Here is a 14,969-nt window from a genome sequence, read left to right as displayed (position 1 = left end):
ACGGAGGTTAGCGGCCCAATAATAAAATATAAAATTTGGGAGAGACAGTCCTCCTTCCATCTTGGATTTGCAGAGGTGTTTTTTACCTATCCTGTGTGTTTTATAATCCCAGATGAAAGGATTGATAATTGAGTCCAGTTGTTTATGAAAGGATTTAGGTATGAATACTGGGATGTTCTGGTATAGGTAGAGCAGTTGTGGGAGGAAGACCATTTTAATGGCATTAATTCTTCCGAGCAGAGAAATTGGGAGAGTTCTCCAAAATTGTATGTTTGTTTTTAGTTTTTGCATCAGCGAGGGGAAATTCTCTTTAAATAGTAAGGAATATTGTTTGGTAACTACAATTCCTAGATAGGTAAATTTTTCTGAAGATAACTTAAGTGGAAGATGTTCTAGCCAGGAGGTGTTTTGTAACCGTATGGGCATTAATTCACTCTTGTTCCAATTTATTCTGTATCCCGAGAAGGTACCAAACAAATTAATCACATCAAGAATAGCTGGAATACTAGCTTGGGGTTCTGTTACATAGAGGAGAATGTCATCTGCGTATAGGGAAATCTTATTTAGAGTATCTTTAGTATTATAGCCGTGTATTGCTGCATCAGATCTAATCGTCTGAGCGAGAGGTTCAATGATTAGGGCGAAGAGCATCGGCGACAGCGCACAACCCTGCCTTGTCCCTCTGTAGAGGTTAAATCGGGGCGACAATGATTGGTTAGTGAGTATTCTCGCACAGGGGTTCCTATATAAAAGCTGGATCCAATTTATGAACCCATCTCCAATATTAAATTTATGTAGGACTTTGAATAGATAGGACCACTCAACTTGGTCAAAAGCCTTCTCGGCGTCAAGAGATATAACGGCAAGGTCCATGTTTGGTAACCTCTGAGAATACATAATGTTGAAGAGGCGCCTGAGATTGAAGAATGAGTTTCTGTTCGGGATAAAGCCGGTCTGGTCCGAATGGACCAGTTTGCCAATTAAAGTGCTAAGCCTGTTAGCCAGAGTTTTTGCTAAAATCTTTTGGTCTGTATTGAGGAGGGATATTGGTCTGTACGACCCTACCTCTTCCGGATCTTTACCCTTCTTATGTATAACTGTAATGAATGCTTCCTCCAAAGTAGATGGGAGAGCTCCATCCTCTCTGGACTGAACCAACATTTTGTGCAGGTAGGGAGAGAGCATGTTGCTGAATGTTTTATAGAATTCACCCGGGTATCCATCTGGGCCCGGGGTCTTGCCACTCTTTAGAGTTTTGATTGTTTCTCGAATTTCTTCAAGAGATATTTCCTTATTCAGGAAGTTAGAATCTTCCTGGTTCAGGGCAGGAATATTACAGTCATCCAAAAAGTTTTGCATAATTAAGGGGTTAGAATCGGCTTTAGATGTATATAGAGTCTCATAAAACTGACGGAATCTGTCATTGATGTCTTTGGGGGAAGAGAGTAATTCCCCAGATGCAGACTTAACTTTGTGAATCATTCGGTCACTCACAATTTTTCGAAGTTGTCTGGCGAGTAATTTGTGTGGTTTGTCACCAAACTCAAAATATTGTTGCTTGGCGTAGAGAAAAGATTTAGCAATTTTAGCTGAGAGAGTCTGATTATATTCAAATTTTAGAGGTACTTTTTTTATGTTTCTCCATAGATGGATGTCTAGCATTCTCCCTATCCAGCAAGTGAATTTGTCCCTCCAGTTCTACCAATTTTCCCTTGTTTTGCCTACTCCTGGCAGTCTGATAGGAGATGATACAGCCTCTCAAATAAGCCTTAAGTGTTTCCCACAGTAATGCTGGGGAAGTCTCTGTGTTGTCGTTGGTATCAAAGAAAAATGTTATTTGGTCTTTAAGATGTTCACAGAATGTTGGTTCTGTGAGGAGCTGAGGATTTAACCTCCAGACCCTCTCGTTTGGTACCATGTCACCCAATCTCAGGGAGAAGGTGAGTGGACTGTGGTCCGAGATTATAATATCATGATACTTCACATTACAGGTATAGGGGAGTAGTTTAGCATCAACCAAAAAGTAGTCAATTCGAGTATAAACATTGTGAACATGAGAGTGAAAGGAGTATTCCCTGCCCGTAGGGTTAGTGATCCTCCATATATCAAATAAGTTAGAATTCTTTATATAGGTATTCAAGAATTCACTTGAATAGGAGGTGGGGGTTCGCCGGGTAGAGGATCTGTCCAAATATTGGTCTAGCACGCAGTTAAGGTCCCCTCCAATGATCAGGTTAGTATGGGAGATATCTGGAATCAGGGCAAGGACTCTTTTGAAAAAAGAGGGGTTATCAATGTTTGGCCCATAGATATTTAGTAGAGTTACAGAAGTAGAGTGGATCTCTCCTATTACGATCACATAACGACCCTCTTTATCCACAATAGTGGTTTTATGTAGAAAGGGAATTCCTTTCCGTACCAGAATCGCTGTGCCTCTCGTTTTGGCAGAGAAGTTAGTGATACACTTGCCCCACCCACCTACATTTAAGTCTGCTGTGAGCATTATTTTTCAGATGGGTTTCTTGCAAAAATATAATATCAGACGAGAGTGCTTTCAAGTGGGCTAGGACCTTGCCTCTCTTAATTGGTTCGTTTAAGCCCCTGACATTCCAGGAAGTGAATGTGAGCCCCGCCCCCCTCTCATTTGTAGTTCCTATGGTGGCCTGCATAACTTGTAACTCAATAAAAAGGTAAGAAAGCGCACCAAACCATCACGATCAGCATATGTAGCAGCTACACCCGAGCAGTATCCAACCAGCCCCTCCCCCCCTGCAAGCCCCTTTACTTCCCACCCTGTTCCCCTACTTTCCCCACTATTTACCCCCCCGCCCAACCCACCTTTAACAGGCATACACAAATAGGAGAGAAAATAAAATAAAAATAAAAATAATAAACACATTGTCTGGCCGATGCCAAAAAAGCACGGCGCGACCTCGAACAAGAGGTGAAACAGAAATAAAATCCCAACTGTACGTTCACCTCTCACTATCCTAGAACTTCTACTAACATATGAACTGAGGAGGCTCCCGCGAATAAAGTGTCCAATTAGCATCTAATAAACCTAAAGAGAATAAGTTTCAACCTAAACATATTGCGCACTTAAGCGTCATCTTGGGTCTATCTATCCCTGAGATAAGCAAGATATAGCATCACAAGATTATTTTGCTAAGCACTGCCGGTCTAAACATGAACCATCAGCAACCAACTTAGACAGCCGTACATTTACATATTGTGGGTTAGATCGGAAACAAGAATTTTTCTAAATTAAACGTATCCCCCAGTCAGAAAATAAATAAATAAAAAGGTTATATACATGTATACATACACACACATACACATACTTACCCATATACATATATATATATATATACACATACATACATACATACATACATATACACACATATATATACATATATACATACATACACATACACACACACACATACATACAAACACATACACACACACACACATCCCCAAAAAATACATATAAAGGTATATATTTAAAAATATACATATACACACACACACCCATACATATCTACATATGCGCATATACACATACATACCCATACATACAGAAACATTCATGCCCCAGAGTAATAATCTACACTAATTTAAAATATACACATACATAATAGTAACATGCTAAGAGAAAATAATTATAAAGTACAAATAATAATTATATGTACGCACACCTACCTAGACACTACAGAGGGCTGGTAGGGATCTAATCGGGAGAGCGGCCCTCGGCTATATCAAAGGCAGAACGGCACAAAACATCCACCTGCTATCCAGGTGTCTGTGTCTGCCCCTTCCCCACCATCACCCCCAGTCCCCTGCAAGCTTTAAATAAATGGTATTGTAATAACAATAAATGTAAGAATTAAAAAATAAATAACGAAACAAAAAAAAATGGGGGGCATATAAGTATATTCATCCGAAAGTGTCAATGATCAAACCTGGAAGGCATCCTAAATAGGCATCGCTCTGAACACAGCCAGAATGAAAGTGACTTTAATTGAGAGCCAAGACCGCCCTCCACAGCATCTTACATGTTCGGTAGCCCTTGTTGAGACCGTTCAATACGGTTTCACCCGTTATGGTTTAGTATGGATTCGATTCCATGAGCAGACCCTAACACACAATGACAAGGCACTCTAACCTGTACGGGGGATTGGCGTATGTTCCCGGATAAACTTCTCTGCGTCCAAAACCGAGGAGAGCCACATCTTCTCACCAGAGGGCGGGGTAATTCTTAGTCTTGCAGGGAAGAGCAAGGCTGGGCGAAGATGGAGTTTGTAGAGTTTGGCCATGACATCTCTGTAGCCGCCACGGTCCTTTGCCACATCGGGCGCATAATCATCATAGACACGGAAGGGGTGCCCTTTATGTAACAGGTTGCCCCTCATTCGGGCCTCGCGCAGGATAAGATCCTTGGTCTTGAAACTGTGACAACAGATGATTACTGGGCGAGGGCGTTGACCCGGTCCAGGCACTGGGACAGGGGCGCGATGTGCACGGTCCAGCTGGGGGTCCGAAGCCAAAACGTCCGATCCCATTGCATCCTTCAATAGCTTGGCGAAGAAGTCGGTGGGGCGAGAGCCCGCCTCTACCCCCTCTGCCAGACCAACAACGCGAAGGTTATTACGTCTGGAACGGCCCTCCAGGTCGACCACTTTCACAGAAAGCCTCTGCACAGTACCCTGTAGTGACGAGCACAGCTTCTCTAACTCGTCGATCCTACCAGCGCTGAATTCAGAAGCCCTCTCAAGGTCCACAATACTCTGGCCCTGCGAAGCGACCGCTCGAATGGTGCCCTCGATTTTGGTGTCCAGTTCAGCAATAGTAGCCTTAAGATCCTCAGCTAAAGCAACACGTAGTTCTCCCAAAGCCTGGGTAAGTTCTTTAAGTGTCACGTTGTTGCCTGTGCCTTCCGCCATGTCTGTCTCGTTGTTTGGTGTGGAGTAGGCCTCCGATGTGGATTTATTGTCCTTTGGTCGCTTATTACTCGGCATTTTTACACAGAAAGTTACGATGTTGTATTAGAAAGAAACGTTTGTTGTAAAAAGTATCATAAAGTAGGTTAAGTTAGATTATTTCGCAAAAAAGTTGCAGGAGCCTCTCACACGCAGCCGTTCACTCCAACATGCTAGCTCCGCCCCCCAGTTTAAAGCTTTCAACTCTAGTGTGTGTGTGTGTGTGTGTTCAGGGGGTGGCTGGACAGAGAGGGCAGACATGGGTTTCAGCCTGGTGAGAACTGGTTCCTCATCTCCAGCCAGTGGTGGACGCTGTGGAAAGACTACGTCAAATACGTGAGTGGAAGTCCAAGGTTGCGTCCCAAATAGCGCCAGGGCCCATAGGGTCAAATGTAGTGCACTACATAGGGAATAGGGTGCCAAATGGAACCCCTAACTGTTACGTTGAAGAGCAGAATATGATCATCACAACACACCAAGGTTACTAACCATTCTACCCTCTCCTCTCTCTCTCCTCAGGACCACAAGTCCATCGTGGTGGATCAGCCCTCTATCTTCTCCTCTCTGAGGAATCCTCAGGCCTCTGCCACCGTCAAGCCTGCCCCCCTGGAGCCAGGGGTAGGGGTACGCTGTGTAGGGGAAGGTCTGCCCGGCCCAGCCAGCGCCTCAGAGGAGAGGTCCCCTGATGCTGTGTCCAGCGCCTCTGAAGCAACAGAGACCCAAAGCACAGGTCAGTGACTGGACCACTAGGCAGCGCTGTGCATGCTGTTACAACCTCAAACTATGGGTTATAACTGTTTATTCATTATTTATAAACTACTTATTAATTCATGATTTACTCTTTATAAACTACTTTTAACCCTTTTACAACCCCTCTAAGGGTACCTTAACCTGAATGTAAAGTGTTCCTGTACCTGAATGTAAAGTGTTCCTCTGATGCCCCCCCCCCTTCCTCCTCCTCAGTGGTGACCCCCCAGGCCGGACCCTCAGCCACAGATATCTGTTTTGCTCGGCAACACAACGTGTCAGACAACAACCAGTGTTTCTCCGGGGCCAACGGCCACATCCCCTCCCTCTCTCAGTCCCATCTGGCACCTCAGAGACCTGGAGCCATCGACAACCAGCCCCTGGTTAACACAGACCCCATGAAGGTGTGTGTTTGCCCCCTATATTATATAGTGGTTACATTAGCTATGTCTAATACGTTGTCTTGTCCGTTTTCAAACATCAAGTTGTTGATTTAAGTTCACAGAGAAAAGTGTTATTCTATCCAAACTCTCCCACTTGAGCCTCTCTCGCTCTCTCTCTCTCTTTCCTCCTAGTTATGTGGTCTTACCCCTCAGCCCTGTGATGATACGGCCAGGCATTAGGCAGGGCCTGTGTATCTCCATCAGTAATGGAGGAGTAGAGAGGGCAATGTGTGTCCTGTTCCCCAGTCTCTCTCCTGTTCCCCCAGGCCCCCACATTGACCATGGAGGGAGGCCGGCTGAAGCAGTCCTTACAGCTGGTGGCGGGCAGGGACTTTGAGACGGTACCAGAACCTGTTTGGAGGGCACTGTTCCACTGGTATGGAGCCAACCTCAGCCTGCCACGACCGGTACGTATGGACCACAACCTCCCCTCACACTATCACTGAACCGTAGATGGACCACAACACAACCACTGAACCCTAGATGGACCACAACACAACCACTGAACCGTAGATGGACCACAACACAACCACTGAACCGTAGATGGACCACAACACTACCACTGAACCGTAGATGGACCACAACACAACCACTGAACCGTAGATGGACCACAACCTCCCCTCACACTACCACTGAACCGTAGATGGACCACAACACAACCACTGAACCGTAGATGGACCACAACACAACCACTGAACCGTAGATGGACCACAACCTCCCCTCACACTACCACTGAACCGTAGATGGACCACAACACTACCACTGAACCGTAGACGGACCACAACACTACCACTGAACCGTAGATGGACCACAACACTACCACTGAACAGTAGATGGACCACAACACAACCACTGAACCGTAGACGGACCACAACACAACCACTGAACCGTAGACGGACCACAACACAACCACTGAACCGTAGACAGACCACAACACAACCACTGAACCGTAGATGGGCACCTCTAGGACTGGGTCTAGCTTGAGAGGTTTTCACACCGTTGTGGATGATTTTTGTGAAGGTTTCAGTTGTGTGTGCATACCTAAAGTTAGGGCTCAGCCCTCAGAGTTTATTTATTTTTGAGCACAGATAAAACTGAAGAAATACATAATTACTAAACAATTGCAAAACACTCATTTAAAATCAACAACATGTAATACATGACATGAATAGAATACAGAACAGTTGAAACATTACACAATGTTTTTCATGTAGAAAATGTAAATATGGAGGTACTGGTTGGGTGGAGGGAGGTACTGGTTGGGTGGAGGGAGGTACTGGTTGGGTGGAGGGAGGTACTGGTTGGGTAGAGGGAGGTACTGGTTGGGTGGAGGGAGGTACTGGTTGGGTGGAGGGAGGTACTGGTTGGGTGGAGGGAGGTACTGGTTGGGTAGAGGGAGGTACTGGTTGGGTAGAGGGAGGTACTGGTTGGGTAGAGGGAGGTACTGGTTGGGTGGAGGGAGGTACTGGTTGGGTGGAGGGAGGTACTGGTTGGGTGGAGGGAGGTACTGGTTGGGTGGAGGGAGGTACTGGTTGGGTGGAGGGAGGTACTGGTTGGGTGGAGGGAGGTACTGGTTGGGTGGAGGGAGGTACTGGTTGGGTGGAGGGAGGTACTGGTTGGGTGGAGGGAGGTACTGGTTGGGTGGAGGGAGGTACTGGTTGGGTGGAGGGAGGTACTGGTTGGGTGGAGGGAGGTACTGGTTGGGTGGAGGGAGGTACTGGTTGGGTGGAGGGAGGTACTGGTTGGGTGGAGGGAGGTACTGGTTGGGTGGGTGGAGGTACTGGTTGGGTGGAGGGAGGTACTGGTTGGGTGGGTTGGAGGGAGGTACTGGTTGGGTGGGTGGGTGGGAGGTACTGGTTGGGTGGAGGGAGGTACTGGTTGGGTGGAGGGAGGTACTGGTTGGGTGGAGGGAGGTACTGGTTGGGTGGTGGGAGGTACTGGTTGGGTGGGTGGGAGGTACTGGTTGGGTGGAGGGAGGTACTGGTTGGGTGGAGGGAGGTACTGGTTGGGTGGGTGGGTGGGAGGTACTGGTTGGGTGGGTGGGAGGTACTGGTTGGGTGGAGGGAGGTACTGGTTGGGTGGAGGGAGGTACTGGTTGGGTGGGTGGGTGGGAGGTACTGGTTGGGTGGGTGGGAGGTACTGGTTGGGTGGAGGGAGGTACTGGTTGGGTGGAGGGAGGTACTGGTTGGGTGGGTGGGTGGGAGGTACTGGTTGGGTGGGTGGGAGGTACTGGTTGGGTGGTGGGAGGTACTGGTTGGGTGGAGGGAGGTACTGGTTGGGTGGAGGGAGGTACTGGTTGGGTGGGTGGGTGGGAGGTACTGGTTGGGTGGGTGGGTGGGAGGTACTGGTTGGGTGGTGGGAGGTACTGGTTGGGTGGAGGGAGGTACTGGTTGGGTGGAGGGAGGTACTGGTTGGGTGGAGGGAGGTACTGGTTGGGTGGAGGGAGGTACTGGTTGGGTAGAGGGAGGTACTGGTTGGGTGGAGGGAGGTACTGGTTGGGTGGAGGGAGGTACTGGTTGGGTGGAGGGAGGTACTGGTTGGGTAGAGGGAGGTACTGGTTGGGTAGAGGGAGGTACTGGTTGGGTGGAGGGAGGTACTGGTTGGGTGGAGGGAGGTACTGGTTGGGTGGAGGGAGGTACTGGTTGGGTGGAGGGAGGTACTGGTTGGGTGGAGGGAGGTACTGGTTGGGTGGAGGGAGGTACTGGTTGGGTAGAGGGAGGTACTGGTTGGGTAGAGGGAGGTACTGGTTGGGTAGAGGGAGGTACTGGTTGGGTAGAGGGAGGTACTGGTTGGGTAGAGGGAGGTACTGGTTGGGTGGAGGGAGGTACTGGTTGGGTGGTGGGAGGTACTGGTTGGGTGGTGGGAGGTACTGGTTGGGTGGAGGGAGGTACTGGTTGGGTGGAGGGAGGTACTGGTTGGGTGGAGGGAGGTACTGGTTGGGTGGAGGGAGGTACTGGTTGGGTGGGTGGGTGGGAGGTACTGGTTGGGTGGGTGGGTGGGAGGTACTGGTTGGGTGGGTGGGAGGTACTGGTTGGGTGGAGGGAGGTACTGGTTGGGTGGAGGGAGGTACTGGTTGGGTGGAGGGAGGTACTGGTTGGGTGGGTGGGTGGGAGGTACTGGTTGGGTGGGTGGGAGGTACTGGTTGGGTGGTGGGAGGTACTGGTTGGGTGGAGGGAGGTACTGGTTGGGTGGAGGGAGGTACTGGTTGGGTGGAGGGAGGTACTGGTTGGGTGGAGGGAGGTACTGGTTGGGTAGAGGGAGGTACTGGTTGGGTAGAGGGAGGTACTGGTTGGGTGGAGGGAGGTACTGGTTGGGTGGAGGGAGGTACTGGTTGGGTGGAGGGAGGTACTGGTTGGGTGGAGGGAGGTACTGGTTGGGTGGAGGGAGGTACTGGTTGGGTGGAGGGAGGTACTGGTTGGGTGGAGGGAGGTACTGGTTGGGTGGAGGGAGGTACTGGTTGGGTAGAGGGAGGTACTGGTTGGGTAGAGGGAGGTACTGGTTGGGTGGAGGGAGGTACTGGTTGGGTGGAGGGAGGTACTGGTTGGGTGGTGGGAGGTACTGGTTGGGTGGAGGGAGGTACTGGTTGGGTGGAGGGAGGTACTGGTTGGGTAGAGGGAGGTACTGGTTGGGTAGAGGGAGGTACTGGTTGGGTGGAGGGAGGTACTGGTTGGGTGGTGGGAGGTACTGGTTGGGTGGTGGGAGGTACTGGTTGGGTGGTGGGAGGTACTGGTTGGGTGGTGGGAGGTACTGGTTGGGTGGAGGGAGGTACTGGTTGGGTGGAGGGAGGTACTGGTTGGGTGGGTGGGAGGTACTGGTTGGGTGGGTGGGTGGGAGGTACTGGTTGGGTGGGTGGGTGGGAGGTACTGGTTGGGTGGGTGGGTGGGTGGGAGGTACTGGTTGGGTGGGTGGGTGGGAGGTACTGGTTGGGTGGGAGGGAGGTACTGGTTGGGCGGAGGGAGGTACCGGTCAGGGCGGAGGTACTTGTTGGGTGAAGGTACTCCTCTCCTTTTTTCCCAGGTGATCCAGCAGACGAAAACAGGCCGTGCTGAGCTGGAGCTCTTCCCACGCTACCTTCTCTTCCTGCGGCAGCAGCCCGCCACACGCACCCCCCAGTCCAACATCTGGGTTAACATGGGTATGACCAGCCTGAGAATGTTCCCCCAGCACCTCCCCAGAGGTAACGTAAGCCTGCAGCAAGAAAGACGGCCTGCTAGGAGCCAACAAACGCTACTACTACTACTGTAGTCCACCCCTAATCATGCTGTTATAATGGACTGGTCCACCCCTAATCATGCTGTTATAATGGACTGGTCCACCCCTAATCATGCTGTTATAATGGACTGGTCCAACCCTAATCATGCTGTTATAATGGACTGGTCCACCCCTAATCATGCTGTTAAAATGGACTGGTCCACTCATAATTATGCTGTTATAATGGACTGGTCCACCCCTAATCATGCTGTTATAATGGACTGGTCCACCCCTAATCATGCTGTTATAATGGACTGGTCCACCCCTAATCATGCTGTTATAATGGACTGGTCCAACCCCTAATCATGCTGTTATAATGGACTGGTCCACCCCTAATCATGCTGTTATAATAGACTGGTCCGGCCCCTAATCATGCCCCTAAAAGGGACTGATCCTTCCCCTAATCATGCCCCTAAAATGGACTGGTCCGGCCCCTAATCAAGTTCTTAGAATGGACTGCAGGATGAGTCATGGTCCATAGGGGGGTGGATATGGTGCCCACTGACCGTACTAAAAGACACTGAGAGCCTAACGCTTACTCTTCTGTCCGCATAGCCTTGTTGTCACAACAGTGGTGCTATAAAGCTTGACACGCCCTTCGTAAAGCCTACATTAAAAAAAAGTGTTATAATGATGACATAACAGAAACTGTAAACGACAGCTGATGGCAATGCTAGCCAATTAGCCTACTTTAACAGATTGTGTTTAATTCAGGTGCGGTAAACCCAGGTTAGCTTATTCCATCTCTTATGTCATGGGGCAGTGTGATGTGTGCCACACCATGGGGTGTCAAGTCAATGTAAACAAAATGAATATGTAGGTTTCTGTTAGTCAAGTCTGTAATTTCCAGGCGGTTTATGTGCCTGAACCTCCACTAATGTAGCTCTATGGTAATCAGATTGGGGATGTGCTGCAGAGGCACTATGAGGCACTGGAGTGGTGCACAGAGGCACTATGAGGTATTGGAGTGGCGCACAGAGGCACTATGAGGTATTGGAGTGTCGCACAGAGGCACTATGAGGTATTGGAGTGGCGCACAGAGGCACTATGAGGTATTGGAGTGGCGCACAGAGGCACTATGAGGTATTGGAGTGGCGCACAGAGGCACTATGAGGTATTGGAGTGGCGCACAGAGGCACTATGAGGTATTGGAGTGGCGCACAGAGGCACTATGAGGTATTGGAGTGGCGCACAGAGGCACTATGAGGTATTGGAGTGGCGCACAGAGGCACTATGAGGTATTGGAGTGGTGCACAGAGGCACTATGAGGCATTGGAGTGGTGCACAGAGGCACTATGAGGTATTGGAGTGGTGCACAGAGGCACTATGAGGCATTGGAGTGGTGCACAGAGGCACTATGAGGCATTAGAGTGGTGCACAGAGGCACTATGAGGCATTAGAGTGGTGCACTATGAGGTATTGGAGTGGTGCGTAGAGGCACTATGAGGTATTGGAGTGGTGCGTAGAGGCACTATGAGGTATTGGAGTGGTGCGTAGAGGCACTATGAGGTATTGGAGTGGTGCGTAGAGGCACTATGAGGTATTGGAGTGGTGCGTAGAGGCACTATGAGGTATTGGAGTGGTACTGAGGCATTGGAGTGGTGCACAGAGGCACTATGAGGCATTGGAGTGGTGCACAGAGGCACTATGAGGCATTGGAGTGGTGCACAGAGGCACTATGAGGCATTGGAGTGGTGCACAGAGGCACTATGAGGCATTGGAGTGGTGCACAGAGGCACTATGAGGCATTGGAGTGGTGCACAGAGGCACTATGAGGCATTGGAGTGGTGCACAGAGGCACTATGAGGCATTGGAGTGGTGCACAGAGGCACTATGAGGCATTGGAGTGGTGCACAGAGGCACTATGAGGCATTAGAGTGGTGCACAGAGGCACTATGAGGCATTGGAGTGGTGCACAGAGGCACTATGAGGCATTGGAGTGGCGCACAGAGGCACTGAGGTATTAGAGTGGTGCACAGAGGCACTGAGGTATTAGAGTGGTGCACAGAGACACTGAGGTATTAGAGTGGTGCACAGAGGCACTATGAGGTATTGGAGTGGTGCGTAGAGGCACTATGAGGTATTGGAGTGGTACTGAGGCATTGGAGTGGTGCACAGAGGCACTATGAGGCATTGGAGTGGTGCACAGAGGCACTATGAGGCATTGGAGTGGTGCACAGAGGCACTATGAGGTATTGGAGTGGTGCACAGAGGCACTATGAGGTATTGGAGTGGTGCACAGAGGCACTATGAGGTATTGGAGTGGTGCACAGAGGCACTATGAGGCATTGGAGTGGTGCACAGAGGCATTGGAGTGGTGCGTAGAGGCACTATGAGGCATTAGTGGTGCATAGAGGCACTATGAGGCATTAGTGGTGCATAGAGGCACTATGAGGCATTAGTGGTGCATAGAGGCACTATGAGGCATTAGTGGTGCATAGAGGCACTATGAGGCATTAGTGGTGCATAGAGGCACTATGAGGCATTAGTGGTGCATAGAGGCACTATGAGGCATTAGTGGTGCATAGAGGCACTATGAGGCATTAGTGGTGCATAGAGGCACTATGAGGCATTAGTGGTGCATAGAGGCACTATGAGGCATTAGTGGTGCATAGAGGCACTATGAGGCATTAGTGGTGCATAGAGGCACTATGAGGCATTAGTGGTGCATAGAGGCACTATGAGGCATTAGTGGTGCATAGAGGCACTATGAGGCATTAGTGGTGCATAGAGGCACTATGAGGCATTAGTGGTGCATAGAGGCACTATGAGGCATTAGTGGTGCATAGAGGCACTATGAGGCATTAGTGGTGCATAGAGGCACTATGAGGCATTAGTGGTGCATAGAGGCACTATGAGGCATTAGTGGTGCATAGAGGCACTATGAGGCATTAGTGGTGCATAGAGGCACTATGAGGCATTAGTGGTGCATAGAGGCACTATGAGGCATTAGTGGTGCATAGAGGCACTATGAGGCATTAGTGGTGCATAGAGGCACTATGAGGCATTAGTGGTGCATAGAGGCACTATGAGGCATTAGTGGTGCATAGAGGCACTATGAGGCATTAGTGGTGCATAGAGGCACTATGAGGCATTAGTGGTGCATAGAGGCACTATGAGGCATTAGTGGTGCATAGAGGCACTATGAGGCATTAGTGGTGCATAGAGGCACTATGAGGCATTAGTGGTGCATAGAGGCACTATGAGGCATTAGTGGTGCATAGAGGCACTATGAGGCATTAGTGGTGCATAGAGGCACTATGAGGCATTAGTGGTGCATAGAGGCACTATGAGGCATTAGTGGTGCATAGAGGCACTATGAGGCATTAGTGGTGCATAGAGGCACTATGAGGCATTAGTGGTGCATAGAGGCACTATGAGGCATTAGTGGTGCATAGAGGCACTATGAGGCATTAGTGGTGCATAGAGGCACTATGAGGCATTAGTGGTGCATAGAGGCACTATGAGGCATTAGTGGTGCATAGAGGCACTATGAGGCATTAGTGGTGCATAGAGGCACTATGAGGCATTAGTGGTGCATAGAGGCACTATGAGGCATTAGTGGTGCATAGAGGCACTATGAGGCATTAGTGGTGCATAGAGGCACTATGAGGCATTAGTGGTGCATAGAGGCACTATGAGGCATTAGTGGTGCATAGAGGCACTATGAGGCATTAGTGGTGCATAGAGGCACTATGAGGCATTAGTGGTGCATAGAGGCACTATGAGGCATTAGTGGTGCATAGAGGCACTATGAGGCATTAGTGGTGCATAGAGGCACTATGAGGCATTAGTGGTGCATAGAGGCACTATGAGGCATTAGTGGTGCATAGAGGCACTATGAGGCATTAGTGGTGCATAGAGGCACTATGAGGCATTAGTGGTGCATAGAGGCACTATGAGGCATTAGTGGTGCATAGAGGCACTATGAGGCATTAGTGGTGCATAGAGGCACTATGAGGCATTAGTGGTGCATAGAGGCACTATGAGGCATTAGTGGTGCATAGAGGCACTATGAGGCATTAGTGGTGCATAGAGGCACTATGAGGCATTAGTGGTGCATAGAGGCACTATGAGGCATTAGTGGTGCATAGAGGCACTATGAGGCATTAGTGGTGCATAGAGGCACTATGAGGCATTAGTGGTGCATAGAGGCACTATGAGGCATTAGTGGTGCATAGAGGCACTATGAGGCATTAGTGGTGCATAGAGGCACTATGAGGCATTAGTGGTGCATAGAGGCACTATGAGGCATTAGTGGTGCACAGAGGCACTATGAGGCATTAGTGGTGCACAGAGGCACTATGAGGCATTAGTGGTGCACAGAGGCACTATGAGGCATTAGTGGTGCACAGAGGCACTATGAGGCATTAGTGGTGCACAGAGGCACTATGAGGCATTAGTGGTGCACAGAGGCACTATGAGGCATTAGTGGTGCACAGAGGCACTATGAGGCATTAGTGGTGCATAGAGGCACTATGAGGCATTAGTGGTGCATAGAGGCACTATGAGGCATTAGTGGTGCACAGAGGCACTATGAGGCATT

The 14,969-nt window shown here is 49.4% G+C and overlaps 1 protein-coding gene across 5 annotated transcripts in view; it reads left to right on the top strand.

Moving 5' to 3' along the window:
- The window catches only part of LOC129822389 (ubiquitin carboxyl-terminal hydrolase 32-like), a 116,776-nt gene that overhangs the window by 64,831 nt on the left and 36,976 nt on the right, over nucleotides 1-14,969 (top strand). For 3 of the 5 annotated variants that reach the window (XR_008754483.1, XM_055880635.1, XM_055880634.1), the window contains exons 12-16: nucleotides 5,216-5,318; nucleotides 5,502-5,712; nucleotides 5,946-6,133; nucleotides 6,439-6,579; nucleotides 10,190-10,349. Coding sequence is in view for 4 of the 5 variants with exons in the window: in XM_055880635.1 (XP_055736610.1) it covers nucleotides 5,216-5,318; nucleotides 5,502-5,712; nucleotides 5,946-6,133; nucleotides 6,439-6,579; nucleotides 10,190-10,349 (803 nt within the window). In the remaining variant the exon portion in view is untranslated. The remainder of the gene's footprint in view (nucleotides 1-5,215; nucleotides 5,319-5,501; nucleotides 5,713-5,945; nucleotides 6,134-6,438; nucleotides 6,580-10,189; nucleotides 10,350-14,969) is intronic. The other 2 variants (XM_055880637.1, XM_055880636.1) reach the window with 1 other exon arrangement.

The sequence above is a fragment of the Salvelinus fontinalis genome, chromosome 24 (assembly GCF_029448725.1).
Source record: "Salvelinus fontinalis isolate EN_2023a chromosome 24, ASM2944872v1, whole genome shotgun sequence".
NCBI classification, from domain to species: Eukaryota; Metazoa; Chordata; class Actinopteri; order Salmoniformes; family Salmonidae; genus Salvelinus; species Salvelinus fontinalis.
The sequence above is the reverse complement of the archived record's forward strand: the minus strand, read 5'-3'. Positions and strand labels throughout refer to the sequence as shown.